This window comes from Nyctereutes procyonoides, unplaced genomic scaffold (assembly GCF_905146905.1).
Source record: "Nyctereutes procyonoides isolate TBG_1078 unplaced genomic scaffold, NYPRO_anot_genome, whole genome shotgun sequence".
Taxonomy (NCBI): domain Eukaryota; kingdom Metazoa; phylum Chordata; class Mammalia; order Carnivora; family Canidae; genus Nyctereutes; species Nyctereutes procyonoides.
Genome location: NW_026575132.1, coordinates 9,654,955 through 9,673,198, shown reverse-complemented (window position 1 = coordinate 9,673,198; position 18,244 = coordinate 9,654,955). Strand labels below are relative to the sequence as shown.

The 18,244-nt window shown below is 37.6% G+C and overlaps 1 protein-coding gene across 7 annotated transcripts in view; it reads right to left on the bottom strand.

Moving 5' to 3' along the window:
• Positions 1 to 1,048: 1,048 nt before the first annotated feature.
• The window catches only part of SGO2 (shugoshin 2), a 61,895-nt gene continuing 44,699 nt past the window's right edge, over positions 1,049 to 18,244 (bottom strand). For 6 of the 7 annotated variants that reach the window (XM_055345472.1, XM_055345471.1, XM_055345476.1 and 3 more), the window contains 3 exons: positions 14,306 to 17,473; positions 11,990 to 12,140; positions 1,049 to 2,884 (listed from right to left, as the gene is read on the bottom strand). In XM_055345472.1, coding sequence (XP_055201447.1) covers positions 2,869 to 2,884; positions 11,990 to 12,140; positions 14,306 to 17,473 — 3,335 coding nt within the window. In that variant the 3' untranslated portion in view covers positions 1,049 to 2,868. The remainder of the gene's footprint in view (positions 2,885 to 11,989; positions 12,141 to 14,305; positions 17,474 to 18,244) is intronic. The other variant, XM_055345477.1, reaches the window with a different exon arrangement.

Here is an 18,244-nt window from a genome sequence, read left to right as displayed (position 1 = left end):
AGGAATGCTAAACCAACTGGTGACAAACCAACTGCTGCCCCGGAGTACATCACCATGGCTGAGGTGACGCTGATAGGTAAAGCAGGCAAACAAGGAACAGCAAGTCCTGTCCCCTCTTTCTGATTTTGTTTCTATCATCCCTTGTTTGAAAGAAGCTTAAAAGGTCATCTAGCAAAGAAAATATATGATTTGTAGAGTTCCAGCATCACATAGCAAATTGTAGAGATGGGCTTGGAGGTGAGAGACAATCGCTAGCACATACTAAAAAGTGGAATTTATTCCATGAAAGTTAAGAATGTTATAGTATTAACAAATTAAGTGAATATAGTTTGTTCTATGAATATATCAAAGGAGAATCATCACATATCATGGTACTAATTATTAAGCTGTTATGTGTCAGCTTCAAATCCACATCTCACTCCACTTTGTTAAAGCCAGGCCTTTGCAAACCCCATTTTTAGGTTTGCCAGGCTCCCTTTCAGTCTTTGGCAATATGAAGAGATAGAAGCAAACTGCAGGTGGGGGTGGGGGGGTGGAGGGGGGAAGAAACGTGTTCCTTCCCATTTGCTTCTTGCTCCTGCCAGCATCATCACAGGAATGACCCACCCTTGCAGGAATGAGTGACTTCAGAAACAACAGGTGAGTCCAGTATGCAGCTTTTCCACATTATCAGGCCAGGCCTGTCACCACTCTCAAGGGAAACAGCACTGCCCCCTGTACACCTGCCCTGAACCCTGGAACTTTCTCCAAGCCTTCAGCTTTCAGAAATTCCATCCTTTTTTCTTTGTTCCCCAGCCCCTGAGATACCTCCCATAGTTACTTCCTCTATGACACTAGAGTGGTCCCTTTTGCCTTTTTAGCTCTTGTTTAGCTCTCTAATATGTGGCTAACAATTTATAAAATAAGTGTGGTCTCTCTCTTGGCTAGACCCTGACTCATACAATCTCTATCTATGCCAGAAGTCACTTGACAAAAATTCAACACTCATGCGCGATTTTTACAAAAAACACTCAATAAAATAATTGATAGGCAATATTTTAATGTGATTATGAATTATACATAACCAGCTCAAAATCCAGTATCTTACTTATTAGGATAAAACCAGAGGCATTCCCATGAAAATCAGTAACAATACAAGGATACCTAGTCTTCTCACTACCATTTAACATGCTACTTAACGTAGCAGGCATACAATTAACTAGACAAAAGAAAGCAATGAGAGGAATAAGATTTGGAAGGAAAAAAAAAGAGGTAAAAGATAGCTTAGTTTTCAGGACATATGTCTGGAAAGTACTACAAACAATGGGTATAATTAACATACAGAAATCAATAATCAACACATATATGCAAATAATAATTAGGTAAGAGAATCAAAGGGTAGGTCCCATTTATGTTACCAAGAAAAAAAATAAAATACCTAAGCATAAACTTATTAAGAAGTATGTAAAAGTTCTAGGAGGGAAACTTTGAAACTCCCCCTAACGTCTAGAGAGGATGATAGTGGGGCATAAACACACACACAGACTAATAAAACAGAAAATGGAGAAATAAATTTAAGTGCACATGGAAATACAACATAAAAAAGGGTGGCATTTCAAATCAATAGTGGGAAACATGGACCTTCTAATTAATGGGGAATCATTTGGAAAAAGGTTGGAATTGCATTCATATCCCATATAATAGAAAAAAATCCACATGAGTCAGAAATTTAAATGTAAGAACACAATGAAACCATGGGTAAATGTTTGGAAGTAGGAAAATAGTTTTTTACTGTGACCAAATTCCACCAGCAATAAAAGTTGATAAATTTGGCTACATAAATTGAAAAACAATTTGCAAGGAGGAAAAATAGAAATAAGCAATAGGAAAAAAAATGTAATACTGGAGAGTAACTCTAGGAGGTCCATAGTCTCCAAGTAATAGGTCTGCAGGAAAGAGAACAAAGACTGTCAGGGTGCCAAGCTCTTAATCATTGTATAAACTGTTCCTTTAAGAAGGCTTCTCCATTCAACCCACATTGTCAACATTTTGAGTAAGTTCCATGGGACTTTGCACTCCTACAGCAGTTCCTCAAAGTTTGGTCCTGGGACAGTCTGCCCCAGGATAATCTGAAGTGTTTTTTAAAAACACTGAGTCTACCCTTTCATTTGTCAGACATTATCTAAGCAAGCTTTTCTACCTAGGCACAATAGAATTTGACTTGTCACTTGAACAGAGTAAGTTATGTTCATTGATCTTATCAGATCTGAATAGGATTTCTTACTTTCTACTAGTATAGTAAGTGATTTTTAAAATAAAGTTAGAAAAACCAAATTTAAAAGAGCCTGAAAGGTTAAGCCCCTCAGTCAAGTCATCAGATTACACAGAATGGAAATAATACAGAAACTGATACCTAACAGGTAATTCTGAGGTGTAAGAAGGAAGGGTCCCAGAAAACTGGCCAAGGGCACAAGGCAGCTTTTAAAATCTTCTAGGTGTTCAAATATATTGGATGGTTTAAAAACACAACAAAACAAGATAGCTTGGTATGCAACAAGATAACCAATGCAAAAATATTTACAACACATTTTATTTGGTTAAAAGGTTAACAGCTTTTACTTAGTCAAAGGCTGTCAGGTCGAAAGAAGCTTACAAAAACAGGAAGATAAGTTATAGGATGACCAAATGACTTCAGAAGTTTAATATTACAAAATAGCTATCTTAAACACATATATGTAAACATAAGAATGGATAAATTAATACTCATGAAAAGGAGGAGCAGAAAAAAGCTTCCATCGTGCATTCATCTCATCTTCTGGAATCTTGTTATATCCCTGTTTTGACTTGGTATGGTTTGAATTAAAAAAAACCAGAATCCATAAATACATCTTATCTTCTCATCTTCCTGCAAAGTAGGAAAAAAAAAGGAAGATGAAAAATACTAACAACTCAAAGGTGATGCTTTTGCTATGAAGCATGGAGAAGAAAATTGATGCATCATATATCTGGAATACTCTATGATAGTAGGAATTATAAAATAAGGTTTAAGAAAAATTGACCAGCTTAGATTTTTATGTTTTACTATATATTTCCTTTTTATTATGAACTTCAGCATACATAGAATATATGAAAATGTACAACTTAAAAACAGTAATTAAATGATGTGCTTATCACCTAGGTAAGAAATAAAATACTACCACACCTCAGAAGCCTCAAGTGTGCCCCTTTCTGATCATGTCCCTGTTGTTCCCCAACAAGTAACTGCTATCCTGAACTGTGTTCATCTCTTCCTTGCTTTTCTTCATAGTAAAGGTGTTTTTCTAAACACCTTTATTCATTTCCAAGTCTCTCCTTCACTGAAACATTAAATACTCACACTTTACATTCTGTATCTAATTCTATCAGTTGTTTCTGCTGGTACCTGTTTGTTTACTGTGATCTGTTTTATTTCCCTGGGAATTCAACCTGTGGAAAATTTGTTGAGGACTGAGAAGAACTCTAGAAAATATTTGCATTTGCTTCTGATGGACAACAGGGGGCACTACAATTCATGGACTAATATAAATTTTCAGCTTAAGGTTTTCTGTGACTTCCAGATAATTGTAAATTCCAGCTGCAATGCATGAGAGTTTGATTTTGATTATGAATTCTCAGAAGATTTCTTTCCTTCTCAATTCAGTGCCAGAATTATTTCCTGGGGCTTAAAAAAGCTGATGGGAAGGTTATTTTTAGTTTGCTCTCCTACTGAGAGGGTAGCTCAACTTTATTGAAGGTGATCTACTATTAGACTTTATTTTAGCTAAACCCTGGGATATACCTTCTGCCCCAGCCCCATAATACTGTGAATTCAATACTTAGGTTCACCTCGTTTGGTAAATGCCTTCAGGCAAAAGCCAGTCTCAGAGTCCACCTACCTTTTCTGTGTTCCTGCTCTCATTCAGTCTCTGATAAGAGCTTGCTTTCTTCTTCTCTTCTAGCTAATAGATATGTTTGGGGGGTGGGGGTGAGGTGGGGTTTGGCTTTTGTTTCCTTATAATGAGAGGCAGCCTTCTCACTGATGAAGAAATTATGAATAAGTAAAGCAAAAATGAACGCTGTAGTTTTGAATCAGAGGTTATCAATATATGAACTCATCACGGATTCTACTTAATATACAGATAGAGAAATATAAAAGTGTGTGTATGCATGGATTAGTATGCATGTGTATGTTTCCTAGCTCTGTCGGCTGAGAGGACCTAACTAACAGCAATATCCCCTGGTATTGGTGGTGGTGGCCAGACCCTAAGAAGGATCCCTGCCACCACACTCAGGATGGTGTTCATGCTCTTGTATAACTGCCTCTTTAAGGAACTGTGTGACTCAATCTAACCAATAGAAGATAGCAAAGGTGATAGAATGTCTCACTTCTAAGATTACGTTTCATTTTATAGTAATCTATCTGCTAAAGGATTTTCTCTAGAGACTTTCTAGCTAGTTTTGAAATAAGTAGCCATTTTGGGAGGCCCACTTGGCAAGGAGCTGAGAGTGGCCTCTAGGAGTTGAGGATAGCCTCTAGCCAACAGCAAGAAGCTGGGGCCCTCAGTCCTGTAACTACAAGGAAATATACTTGCGTGATTTATTTATTTATTCATGAGAGACACAGACTGAGAGAGAGAGGCAGAGACAAAGGCAGAGGGAGAAGCAGGCTCCACGCAGGGAGGACTTGATCTCCAATCCCGGATCCCAGGATCATGGCCTGAGCCATAGAGTACCTAATTCAGTGTGCTAGTCCAGATTCCTGGCCCACAGAAATGGAAAGATAATAAATGGATGTTGTTTTGGGCTATTAGGTTTATAGATAACAACTGTTGTGCAGCAATAGCTAATATAACACTATATACATAGTACAAATAACTAATGCCCAGATCTTGGTTTCTAAACACAATTCTTCAGGGGAACTGGGTTCTTTGCAAAAGTACCTGATTTGGTGGCTGGGGCAGGAAAAACACTAAGATAAGCCTGGAACATCTTGTGTCAGAAAAGAAGGAAGTGCTCAAAATATTATGAAGTCTTGTTGAAAGAACACAGAAGGAAGCCACCCTGAAGGAACTCCTAATTGCCAAGCTGGAATAATCTGGGCAATGGAATAACTATTGATAGTATTAGATTTTAACTGATAGAATAAACACAACTAACTAACTAACTAACTAACTAACTAACTAACTAACTAACTAACTAACGGAAGGAGGAAGGGAGGGAGGGAGGGAGGAAAGGAAGGAAGGAGAGAGAAAGGACAGCTCTTCCTTACAGAATTCTAATAAATGTTGAAGGAAAGAGAGAAACAGAAAGCCACTATTAGGCAGAAATATAACTGTTGCAGGCAAGATCCATCAATGGATGCTAAAATTAGCAAGCAAATGTTTGACGAAAAATAGGATGCATGGTGACAAATAAGATCCCCCAGTGTCCATTAACTATAAAGGAAAAGATGGTAATTTACTGTGAAAAAAGCCCAGTAGACACCATGGTCCTCAATCAAGTGATCCAAGTTAACATTATTGAGACATCCTGACATGATAAACCCCTTAAAATGATGCAAACGGCACACCATTTCTGTAGAATTCTTGCCAAAAATGCATAACTGCTTTGTAATGATGAAAAAAAAATCAAACACACACAAAAAAAGAAAAAACATCAGACAAAACTGAGGGATATTCTACAAAATAATTGACCAATAGTCTCCAAAAGTGTCAAAGTCATAAAAGGAAAGGAAGAAATGAAGAACTGTCATAGGATGGAGGAGGCTAAGAAGAAACAACGATATGCAAGGTGGGATCCTGGATAGGATTCTAAAACAGCAAAAGATGTTAATGGACATCTATAGTTTAGTTAATAGTATTATACCAATGCTAATTTTCCAATTTTGATCATTGTACTGTGGGTAAGGTGCTAAAATAAGGGAAAGCTGGGAGAGGAACCTTTGTGCTATTTTTATAACTCTTTGCTAAGTCTAAGTTTAGATTAATATAAAAAAATTTAACTCTCAACTCAATAAAAAAAAAAAAGACAACCAATTTAAAAAAGGGAAAAAGATCTGAATAGACTGACCTCTCTACCTCCCTCCTTTCTTCCTTCGCTTCCTGCCAGCGTGAAGCCCAATTCGGGATTTGAACTCACAGCCTTGAGATCATGACCTGACCTGAGATCAAGACTCGGACACTTAACTGACTGAGCCTTACACTCTTACATTTGTGTAAGAAGATACACAAATGGCCAATGAGTACATGAAAAGATGCTCAACATCATCAGTCATCAGAGAGCTCAGGTCAAAACTTTCTATACTACTTTACACCCACTTAGTATGGTTAGAATCATCAAAAAGCCAAATAATAACAAGTGTGTTGGCATGGAATTAAAGAAATCAGAACCGTCATACATCATTGGTGGTAATGTAAAATGACAGCAGCTTTGGAAAATAGTCTAAGCAGTTCCTCAAATGATTAAACAGAGTTACCATATGACCCAGGAATTCCATAAGGAGGCATATATCCAAGAGAAAAGAAAACCTATGTAGACACAAAGACTTGCAAATGATATAACAGCATTATTCATAATAACCAAAAGATGGAAACAACCAAACATCCTTTGACAGACAAGTGGATAAACAAAATGTGGTTATTATCTATATAACAGAATTTAATTCAGTCCTAAAAAGAAATGAAATACTGATATATATAATGAACGGATAAACCCTAGAAACATATGGTAACTGCAAGAAGACAGTCACAAAGACCACATATTACATGACTCCATTCATATGAAATATCCAGAACAGGGAAATCTATTGAGATAGGAAGTGGGTGAATAGTTGCTTAGGGCTGGGGGCAGGGTGGTGGGTATGGGAACGACACACAAAGGGCATGGGGTTTCTTTCTGAAGTTTTATGATGATAGGTATGGTATGTGAATTACAGCTTGACAGTTGTTTTTTTAAAAAACCACTTGATCTTTTATTTCATTTTGTTTCTGTTTTACCCTCCTTTGTATTGCTATCGTGTGTGTGTGTGTGTGTGTGTTTTAAGACTTTATTTTTTTTAGAGCAGTTTTAGGTTTGCAATAATATTGAGAGGGAGGTACAGAGATTTCCCCCATGCCCTCTGCCCTTACCTGTACACAGCCGTCCCCACTGTCAATTACTCACAGGCATTGTATATACTGGATCAAGGATGAATCCACACTAACACATCACAATTAGCTGAAGCCTATGGTGTACTTAGGGTTCCCTCTTGGTATTGTACATTCTAAGGGTAGGGACAAATGTGTAATGACATGTATCTATCATCATAATATCAGAGTATTTTCACTGCCCTAAAAATCCTCCATGTTCTACCTAATTCATCTGTCTCCCCTATCCCTACCAGATAACAGTGATTTTTTCCTGTCTTCATAGCTTCACCTCTTCCAGAATGTCATATACTTGGAATTATACAATAAGTAGTTTTCTCAGATTGGCTTCTTTTACTTAGTAAACTGTATTTATGGCCCTCCTTGTCTTTTCATAGCTTGGTACCTCAATGCTTTTTAGCTTTGAGTAATACTCCATTGTCTAGATATATCATAGTTTATTTCTCCATTCACCCACTGAAGGACATCTTGGTTGCTTACTGGTTTTAGTAATGTGAATAAAGCTGCCATAAATATCCATGTGCAGATATTTGTGTGGACATGTTTTCTCCTTTGGGTAAAGACCAAGGAGTGTGACTGCTGGACTGTATGGTAAGGGTACCTTAATTTTGTAAGACCACCAAGCTGTCTTGCAAAATAGCTGTATCCTTTGGCTTTCCCACTAGCAGTGCTCCATACCTGTTATTGCTTCAAAATATCTGTCAGAACCATCAATGCCTTTCATCTTATAAAAGAAGTAAGTACTGACACAATGCAAAGGATAAGAAAATTTAAGGATAGTTTTCTCTCTTTTTGAAAATATGATTGGTTTCTGCAAAACAGGCTCCTTCATTTATTCTTTAAAAAAAGTGAGATTTTCCATAGAACACATGTAAAAGGCATTTGGACATTTTTTTTAAATAATTAAGGGAATTTGAATAGGGATTGGCTACTGGGTAGTTGACAGTAAGAAATTGTTGCTAATTCATTGTTGCCAGATAATTGAGTGATTACTGTTATCTAGTTTTGTTAAGAAGTTCCTTTTTAAAAGAGATACACACAGAAGTATTTTTGGAATTAAATGACCCAATATTAGGGATTTGTTTTAAAAATACTACAACAGGGGAGGGGCAAGATGGCGGAAGAGCAGGGTCCCCAAATCACCTGTCCCCACCAAATTACCTAGATAAGCTTCAAACCATCCTGAAAACTTACGAATTCGGCCTGAGATGTAAAGAGAGACCAGCTGGAATGCTACAGTGAGAAGAGTCCGCGCTTCTATCAAGGTAGGAAGACGGGGAAAAAGAAATAAAGAAACAAAAGGCCTCCGAGGGGGAGGAGCCCCGCGAGGAGCCGGGCTAGGGCCGGGGCGAGTGTCCCCAGGACAGGAGAGCCCCGTCCCGGAGGAGCAGGAGCTGCACCAACCTTCCCGGGCGGAAAGGGGCTCGCAGGGAGTTGGAGCAGGACCCAGGAGAGTGGGGATGCCCTCGGGCTCCCTGGGACACTAACAGACACCTGCGCCCCGGGAGAGTGCGCCGAGCTCCCTAAGGGCTGCAGCGGCACGGCGGGACCGACCGGAGCAGCTCGGAGGGGCTCGGGAGCGGCTCCAGGGAGGGAGCTGCAGGGCGGGAGCGCGAATCCAACAGCGCAGGCCCCGGAGCACAGGGCGCCGGGACACAGCCCAGGATCCAGCCTCCCCCGGGACAGGCAGAGGCCGGGAGGGCCCAGGACAGCGAGGACGCTCCTGCCCCGAGCTGAGCAGATCAGCGGCCCCGCCCCGGAGCCTCCAGGCCCTGCGGACAGAGAACCGAGAGCCCCGAGCCCCGTAGTTCCTGCGGAGGCTAAATCCAGGCTTCCAGAGTTGCCATAGCAACTGCTGCTGTTCCTCCTGGGGCCTCACGGGGTAAACAACCCCCGTTGAGCCCGGCAGCAGGCAGGGGCAGAGCAGCTCCCCCAAGTGCTAACACCTGAAAATCAGCACAGCAGGCCCCTCCCCCAGAAGACCAGCTGGACGGACCAGTGATACTCCCCCGTGTTCCAATACAACTTGTTTTTGACCACTCTGCACTGAGCAAAATGACTAGAAGGAAAACCTCACCTCAAAAGAAAGAATCAGAAACAGCCCTCTCTCCCACAGAGTTACAAAATCTGGATTACACTTCAATGTCAGAAAGCCAATTCAGAAGCACTATTCTACAGCTACTGGTGGCTCTAGAAAAAAGCATTAAGGACTCACGAGACTTCATGACTGCAGAATTTAGATCCAATCAGGCAGAAATTAAAAATCAATTGAATGAGATGCAATCCAAACTAGAAGTCCTAACGACGAGGGTTAACGAGGTGGAAGAACGAGTGAGTGACATAGAAGACAAGTTAATGGCAAAGAGGGAAACTGAGGAAAAAAGAGACAATCAATTAAGGGACCATGAAGACAGATTAAGGGAAATAAATGACAGTCTAAGGAAGAAAAACCTACGTTTAATTGGGGTTCCCGAGGGCGCCGAAAGGGACAGAGGGCCAGAATATGTATTTGAACAAATCCTAGCTGAAAACTTTCCCAATCTGGGAAGGGAAACAGGCATTCAGATCCAGGAAATAGAGAGATCCCCCCCTAAAATCAATAAAAACCGTTCAACACCTCGACATTTAATAGTGAAGCTTGCAAATTCCAAAGATAAAGAGAAGATCCTTAAAGCAGCAAGAGACAAGAAGTCCCTGACTTTCATATTAGGGTAACAGCAGACCTCTCCACAGAGACGTGGCAGGCCAGAAAGGGCTGGCAGGATATATTCAGGGTCCTAAATGAGAAGAACATGCAACCAAGAATACTTTATCCAGCAAGGCTCTCATTCAAAATGGAAGGAGAGATAAAGAGCTTCCAAGACAGGCAGGAACTGAAAGAATATGTGACCTCCAAACCAGCTCTGCAAGAAATTTTAAGGGGGACTCTTAAAACTCCCCTTTAAGAAGTTCAGTGGAACAATCCACAAAAACAAGGACTAAATAGATATCATGATGACACTAAACTCATATCTGTCAATAGTAACTCTGAACGTGAATGGGCTTAATGACCCCATCAAAAGGCGCAGGGTTTCAGACTGGATAAAAAAGCAGGACCCATCTATTTGCTGTCTACAAGAGACTCATTTTAGACAGAAGGACACCTACAACCTGAAAATAAAAGGTTGGAGAACCATTTACCATTCAAATGGTTCTCAAAATATACCCTAAAAACTATAGAACACTTCTGAAAGAAATTGAGGAAGACACAAAGAGATGGAAAAATATTCCATGCTCATGGATTGGCAGAATTAATATTGTGAAAATGTCAATGTTACCCAGGGCAATTTACACGTATAATGCAATCCGTATCAAAATACCATGGACTTTCTTCAGAGACTTAGAACAAATTATTTTAAGATTTGTGTGGAATCAGAAAAGACCCCAAACAGCCAGGGGAATTTTAAAAAAGAAAACCATATCTGGGGGCATCACAATGCCAGATTTCAGGTTGTACTACAAAGCTGTGTTCATCAAGACAGTGTGGTACTGGCACAAAAACAGACTTATAGATCAATGGAACAGAACAGAGAACCCAGAAGTGAACCCTGAACTTTATGGTCAACTAATATTCGATAAAGGAGGAAAGACGATCCACTGGAAGAAAGACAGTCTCTTCAATAAATGGTGCTGGGAAAATTGGACATCCACATGCAGAAGAATGAAACTGGACCACTCTCTTGCACCATACACAAAGATAAACTCAAAATAGATGAAAGATCTAAATGTGAGACAAGATTCCATCAAAATCCCGGAGGAGAACTCAGGCAACACCCTTTTTGAACTTGGCCACAGTAACCGGAGAAGGACAAACAGTGTATGTTCTCATTCATTTGGGGAATATGAATAATAGTGAAAGGGAATATAAGGGAAGGGAGAAGAAATGTGTGAGAAATATCAGAAAGGGAGACAGAACATAAAGACTTCTAACTCTGGGAAATGAACTAGGGGTGGTGGAGGGGGAGGAGGGCGGGGGGTGGGGGTGAATGGGTGACGGGCACTGAGGGGTACACTTGACGGGATGAGCACTGGGTGTTATTCTGTATGTTGGTAAATTGAACACCAATAAAAATTAATTTATAAAAAAAAATAAAAAAAAATAAAAATACTACAACAACAACAACAACAAAAATACTACAACAAAAAAGGATAGATAAAATATATAAGGCAAAATACTGGTAACAGTTGAAGCTCAGGATGGATAAGTAGGAAGAGTACTATTTTCCCTTTGTTGAGGTTTGATATATTTTTTAAAGATTTATTTATTTTAGAGAGAGGGAAAGAGTACATACACGCATGGGGACACGTAGGGGCAGAGGGAGAGAGAGAATCTCAAGCAGACTCTCCGCTGAGCACGGAGCCCAACTGGGGCTCGGTCTCATGACCCTGAGATCATGACCGAAACCAAAATTAAGAGTTGGACACTTAATTGACTGAGCCACCCAGGCACCCTGTGTTTGAAATTTTAAAAAAGAGAAATAAAAAGACTATTATTCTTTAAGGCCAAAGAACAAATAAGCCACTTTGAATTCCTCTAGGGAACAAGGAAGAGTACAAATGAAGACAGGAGACATAGAAATAGTGGTTTGCAAATCATAGGCAACAAAGTTTTTTTACAAAGCCCGTTTAAAGAATAAAAGAAGACATTTCTTCAAATCTTACCCAGATTATACTGTGATTATTGTATGTCAAAAATATACCGATATTGAGAAGTGTTCAAATACTAACTCATCAGGCAGGAATTTCTTTTAAAGCACATAGTTTATAATATCACACTGAAATCACTTTAATATCACTGAAATACTTACCTTTTGAGATTTGGCTCCTTTAAAAAAAGAGGAGTACACCTTCTTCTCCGGCTTGGTGGTTCTAAAGATGGATTTTCTGACTTATTTTCAGCTTTAACAGCATTATTTGAAACAAAATTGGTATTTGTCAAGTCCTGTAGTGTTCTACAGCCTGCAAAGAATATTATTTTCACAAATACTTATAAATGTGGGATATATGGGATATCTCTATGTAGAAATAGATATGGGATATAGTGGTTTACAAATTGCTGGTAGCACATTTTTAAATATAACAATAATCAAGCTATAATTTTAAATACTATAAAAGCAATGAAATTATTTGTGAATAAGTTTTTCTCCTCAAAATGAGGGGAAAAGAGACTTAAAATTTTAAACTATCAAAGTAGATTATAACATTTTTATTCTGAAATCACATATAGGCTGATAAAAATTCTTTATAGGTCAACTCTAGTCACAGAATCATACAAATTACTACACATTCATTCAACATTTGTATCGATTGCTTACTCTATGAAAGGTACCATGAGGAACAGAGATGCAAGATGGCTGACCAGTCCTCTATCATGTACTAGAACTCTGGATTTTTGCACTTTTGCTTTAGTATTCATTTTACGTGGAATAGCCTTATCAAAATCCTAGTGCTAACTTGAAAAGATATCTGTACCCTCATGTTCATAGCAGCGTTATGTATAGTCAAGACATAGAAACAATCTAAGTGTCCATGGATGGATGAACGGATAAAGAAGTTGGGGCATGTGTGTACATGTAGATTAATATTATATGCATATTACTCAGACATAAAAAAATGAGGAAATCCTACTATTTGAGATAACACAGATGGATCTTGAAGGCATTATGTTAAGTGAAATAAGTCATACACAGAAAAATACTGTAGGATCTCATTTACATCAGGGAACAATACAAAACAAAAAAATCAAAACCAAAAACCAAAAACCCAAACCCAGAAAAAGAGATCAGACTTGTGATTACCAGAGGTGACAGAGGGTGGAGAAAGGGGGAATAAGAGGAAAGCAGTCAAAAGGTACATACGTCCAATCATAAGATAAATAAGTACTAGGGATGCAATGTACAACCTGATGACTACAGCTAACACTGCTTTATGATATATAAGAAAGTTAAGAGGGGGCGCCTGGGTGGCTCAGCTGAGCATCTGACTCTTGACTAGGCACAGGTCATGATCTCAGGGTTGTGAGATCAAGCCCCACACTGGGCTCCTTGCTGGGTGTGGAGCTTGCTTAGGATGGATTCTCTTTCTCCCTTTCCCTCTCTTCCTCAACCCCACACCCTCTCTCTCAAAAAAAAAAGTTGAGAGTAAATCCTAGGAGTTCTCATCACAAGGAGAAAGCTTTTTTCTTCTTTTCTGTTTACTGTATCCATATGACATGACGGATATTATCTGAACCTGCTGTGGTAACCATTTCATAATACATGTAAATCCAATCATCATGCTGTATGCCTTAAAGTTATACAGTAATGTCAATTATTTCTCAAAATGGGAAAAAATTTCTAGTATTCTACATACATATATATTCAAATGTTAAGTCACCCAGTAGAAAATTTTGACTGATATGGGAAAGTCCAACGTCATAAAATTTCTAATAATGAGAGAATATCCTTTGGATGTATAAGGGGAAAAAATGGGATAAGTAATGTTACATACAGCATGACTTCAGGCATATATTTAAATTCCATAGATTGAACTCTGTATGCACATGCCAAAATGCTGACTGCAGTTCTTCTGGGTGATTGTTTTTCCTACAATTTCCTGATTTTCTACTTTCCATTTTCTGCAATGAGTATTATTTTAATAACTGGGAGAAAATAAAAAGTAAACACTAAAGATAAAAATCCTACCTATCCTTTAGGGCCTAAAATGCTACATATTTCATGTCCTCTTGTCCAAATCACTCCCAATATATGTGTTAGCACATGTATGCTTTTATTAGAGCATTTATCACATTTACCATCTATTTGTTGTTTGCTATTTTGAAACATGCATTCTGAGGAAAGGGAGTTGATATTACTGATTTTTTAATCCTCTAAAACTCCAAATCAGACAACTTTGTGGTAAAGGCCAAATGTGTTTTTTAGGTTTTAAATATCCAAGACACTACTCTGCTATCTTTCCTAAAATAGTACACTTTCTTTAAAATTTTTGTAGTTTCTATATACCAGGTTACACAGCTAAATACTGTTTTTAACTCCATAAAAATATCAGTTATAACAAAATACTACTTTGCTGGTTTGAAAAAAGAAAATACTTCTAAAACTTGATCATTTCAGCCATTAACCTACCTATTCCTGATTTTTGTGTTCTCTGGTTGAATTTCATCCCTTTCATCTTCTCATGTACATCACCACTTATTTGAAAGATTGGTGAGCTCTCCAGGGCAAAATTTTCTTTTATCATCAAATTTTTACTAGGAGAAATACTCAGAGGGACTGAATCCTCATGAGCACTCTTAAAGGAAGAATCTTGTATGTTAGGTGAATATACCTGAGAAAAAGATTGAAATGTCTTTGTGTAAAACTCTGGCTTCATTTTGACAACTTCCTCATTTTCTGAAATTTTTTCCTTAGCATCTTGTCCAGATTCAACTGATATTCCCGGGTCAGTGTCAGATATTATCTGCATTACCTTATGGCTATCTGAAGAAGGATAGATGATCTTCTTTTTCTTTGATTTAGATGATGTTTTGTTTACTTTTCTGACTTGGCACTCTTCTTCTTTTACCACTTCCACAAAGGGGTTATCTCTTTTTTCATTCAGAGTTGTAGGGCTTTGCTTCAGATTCTCCTGTAGGTCCATGTGCTTATCAGGATCAGAATCTGCTTCATTAGTAATATATTTTAAACCTGATTCTAAGGAGACAGATGTCTGTAAAGAATCTGGTAACTGTGAAATACATTTGTTTTTACCTTTTGCCAAAATCTTTGACTTGCCTGATGATTCTTTCCCATGCTTTTTAACTAATTTATAAGGATTTGAAGCTTGGTCACAATTTTCCTTTTCATTACTATCTATTTCCATAGAGTATCCACTGATAATACTTTGGCATTCAAGTCTTTGTTTAGATTTATTTACTTGAAAAGCAAGATCTTTTGTATAGCTTTCTTGATCCTGTACATCTTTATCATTATCCCCATATATTTCATACCTTTCAGAAATTATTGCTGTCTTCTGATTTACTTTCTGCCTAAGTTTCTTATTTTTTGATTCATTTTGCTGAGAAGGTTGCTTATCAGTCACATGCTTTTTCAAACCCAACACATTCTGTGCCTCATAATCATATAGATTTCCATTATTGGGAGTGGGAAGACAAGCTGTTTGTAATTCACTTGTGACTTCTAGGTTTTTAGAAATAGTTTCTTTACCTGTTTGATTTAGAGAAAAGAAGTTACTTTCTTCTGGGTCATGAATATCTTTTTTTTTAAACTCATTTGCCCGGTTCATTTCCACAATTATTTCAGTGTCCCGACTTACTTTCTGCCTAAGCCTCTTATTTATTTTTGATTCATTTTGCTTTGTAGGTGGCATATCGGTAACATGCTTTTTCACCCCCAAAATGTTTTGAGTCTCATAATGACATAGGTTCCTATCACCTCTGTTGGAAGGATCGGCTTTCTGAAGCTCATCTGAGTCTTTTAGGTTTTCAGGGATGATTTCTTTTTCCTTTTGGTTAAGAGGAAGTAAGTTATCTTTTTCTGGGTCATGTGTACCTTTGTCATCATTCTCATATACTCGGTTGATTTCAGAAATTATTTCTGTCTTCTGACATACCTTTTGCCTAAGCTTCTTACCTATTTTTGATTCATTCTGACAAGCAGGTTGCATACCACAGACATGCTCTTCTACTCTCAGAACATTTTGAGTCTCATAATCATACAGGCTTCCACTATCTTTGGTAGAAAGGGCAGGTGTTTGGAACTCACTTGGGTCTGTTAGATTTTCAGGGACGATTTCTTTATCCTTCTGGCTTAGGAAGAAAGAATTACCCTTTTCTGGGCAATACACATTCTTATCATTACCTAAATGATTCACTTCAGAAATTATTTCTGTCCTCCGATTTACTTTCTGCCTAAGATTATGAACTTTTGATTCATTTTGCTGAACAGGGTACACATCAGTGATCTGCTTTTGCAAATCCAATACATTTTGGATCTCACAATTATATAAATTTCCATTATCAATGGTGGAAAGAGCAGGTTTTTGAAACTCATCTGAAGCTTTTAGGTTTCTAATAATTTCTTTATTCACTTGGGTTTGGAAGGAGAAGTTACCTTCTCCTGGGCCATGCACAACTTTAGCACTATCCCTATATATTTGGTTTGTTTCAGAAATTATTTCTGTCTTCCGATTTATTTTCTGCCTAAGCTTCTCATTTATTTTTGATTCATTTTGCTGAGCAGGCTGCATATCAGGGACATGCTTTTTCAAATCTGACATATTCTGGGCCTCATAATCATATAAACTTTCATTATCTTTAGTGGAAAGATCAGCTGTTTGAAATTCACTTGTGACTTCTGGGTTTTCAGAAGTGGTTTCTTTATTCTTTTGGTTTGAGAGTAAGTTATCATTTTCTAACTTAGAAATCACAGTCTGTCTAGAAGCTTTACTTTTATGACAAGCTAGAGAACTCTGACCCATACTAAATTTACTCTCCTGATGGAATTTATCTAAACTTTGAGAGAAAGAGTATGCTTCTTCTTGCTCATTTGTTACATGCATTTTCTTTTTTTTATTACACTGTGTAGTTTGTCTCTTATCTTGATCAAAGTCATCATGAAGGGTTACTTTCTTCAGTATGTTCAACTGAGTCAGCTGCTCAGTATTGAACATAAAATTTGGATCGTCTGAATCCCCTTTGCCATTCAAGATAACTGATCTTTTTTCTGGTCCATTTTCAATCTTTTCCTCGATATTGATATCTGAACTATTTTTAAATGGTCTCTTTGATCTTTCTCTCTTTTTTTCAGAGCTTGAATCCCTCACTTTTCTGAAAGTTTTTATTTCACAATCATTTGATTTTTTATTGCTTTTATTTTTAGTGCCCGTTGAAACTGTAACAATTTTGCTTATTTCACTAGCAGTTAAATCCATGTCAGCATCATACACAGTTTTCTGCAACTGAAAGTCATCACTACCTTGAAATGGATTCTTGTACTCTGCAGTAGGTTCGCTTGTAGACTCAGATGAGACAGGAAGCCATTGGATGTTTCCTTGCATTTCAATATTCTTTTCATTAGTATGATAATTTATCTTATTATTCCAATTTAATTCTGGACTTGAAATGTGTTGTTGATCTAAATCTGTCATATGAGGACTGACAGGATTATTTAATTCCTGAGATAATACATGTTTCTTCCTTTCGGTTACATTACTGAGAGATGGCTTCTCCTTTCTGTGGCTGATCGACTGGGCATTTTTCATCTCACTCATTAGAGAACTAACGGAACTTTGGTCTGAGTGGAAAAAATAAAGGGAAAGAAAATTCAGAAGTAATGACAATGAATTTGTTATTTTAAACAAACAGTAAAAATCAAGCTGTTTCACAGAAAGGATCCTGATAGTGTATTCTGTTCAGATACTTAAAAAGAATCTATGCTGATAAAAATAAAGTAGAAATGACCAGAGTATTCATAAGTTACATTTTACATTGTATTTATGGACAATATATATTAAGAATTCACTCTGCCTTGGCCCCAACAGTGGAGTGGAATACATCTGATGGTAGAACCACTAACTTACATTTCTAAAGTCAGAGGAGGCCAGCAAATGAACCCAAATAACAGTGATAAGTCTGACAAGTATTACTATTGAAAGACAATCAGCAGGCACCTAAGGTTTATATAAATTATACATACACACATAAATTTTTATAAAGGAAAAACAATTCTAAGCTCTAAATCAAATATACTTATGGTTCTATAATCCAATCTGCAAATCTATGATAAATACATAAGCCAGACTCCCCTGAAGGATTATTTTAGAAATAACTGTGTAAATAAAACGTAAGTATCATCATTTCCTCTGGCTCAACTATTACCCAGGCTCAAGTTTTTGCTTTGGCTTTGATCCTCAAAAAGTAACAAAATCTATTTAGGTCCCTCCAATTTTTTTTTTTTTTTTTTTTTTTTTGTCTATGAAAAGGAAAAGATGAAACTAAATAAATATATGGCATCTTTCAATTTGTAAACTAAAAAGATACCAAGAAAAGCTCTTTGGGCTGACTC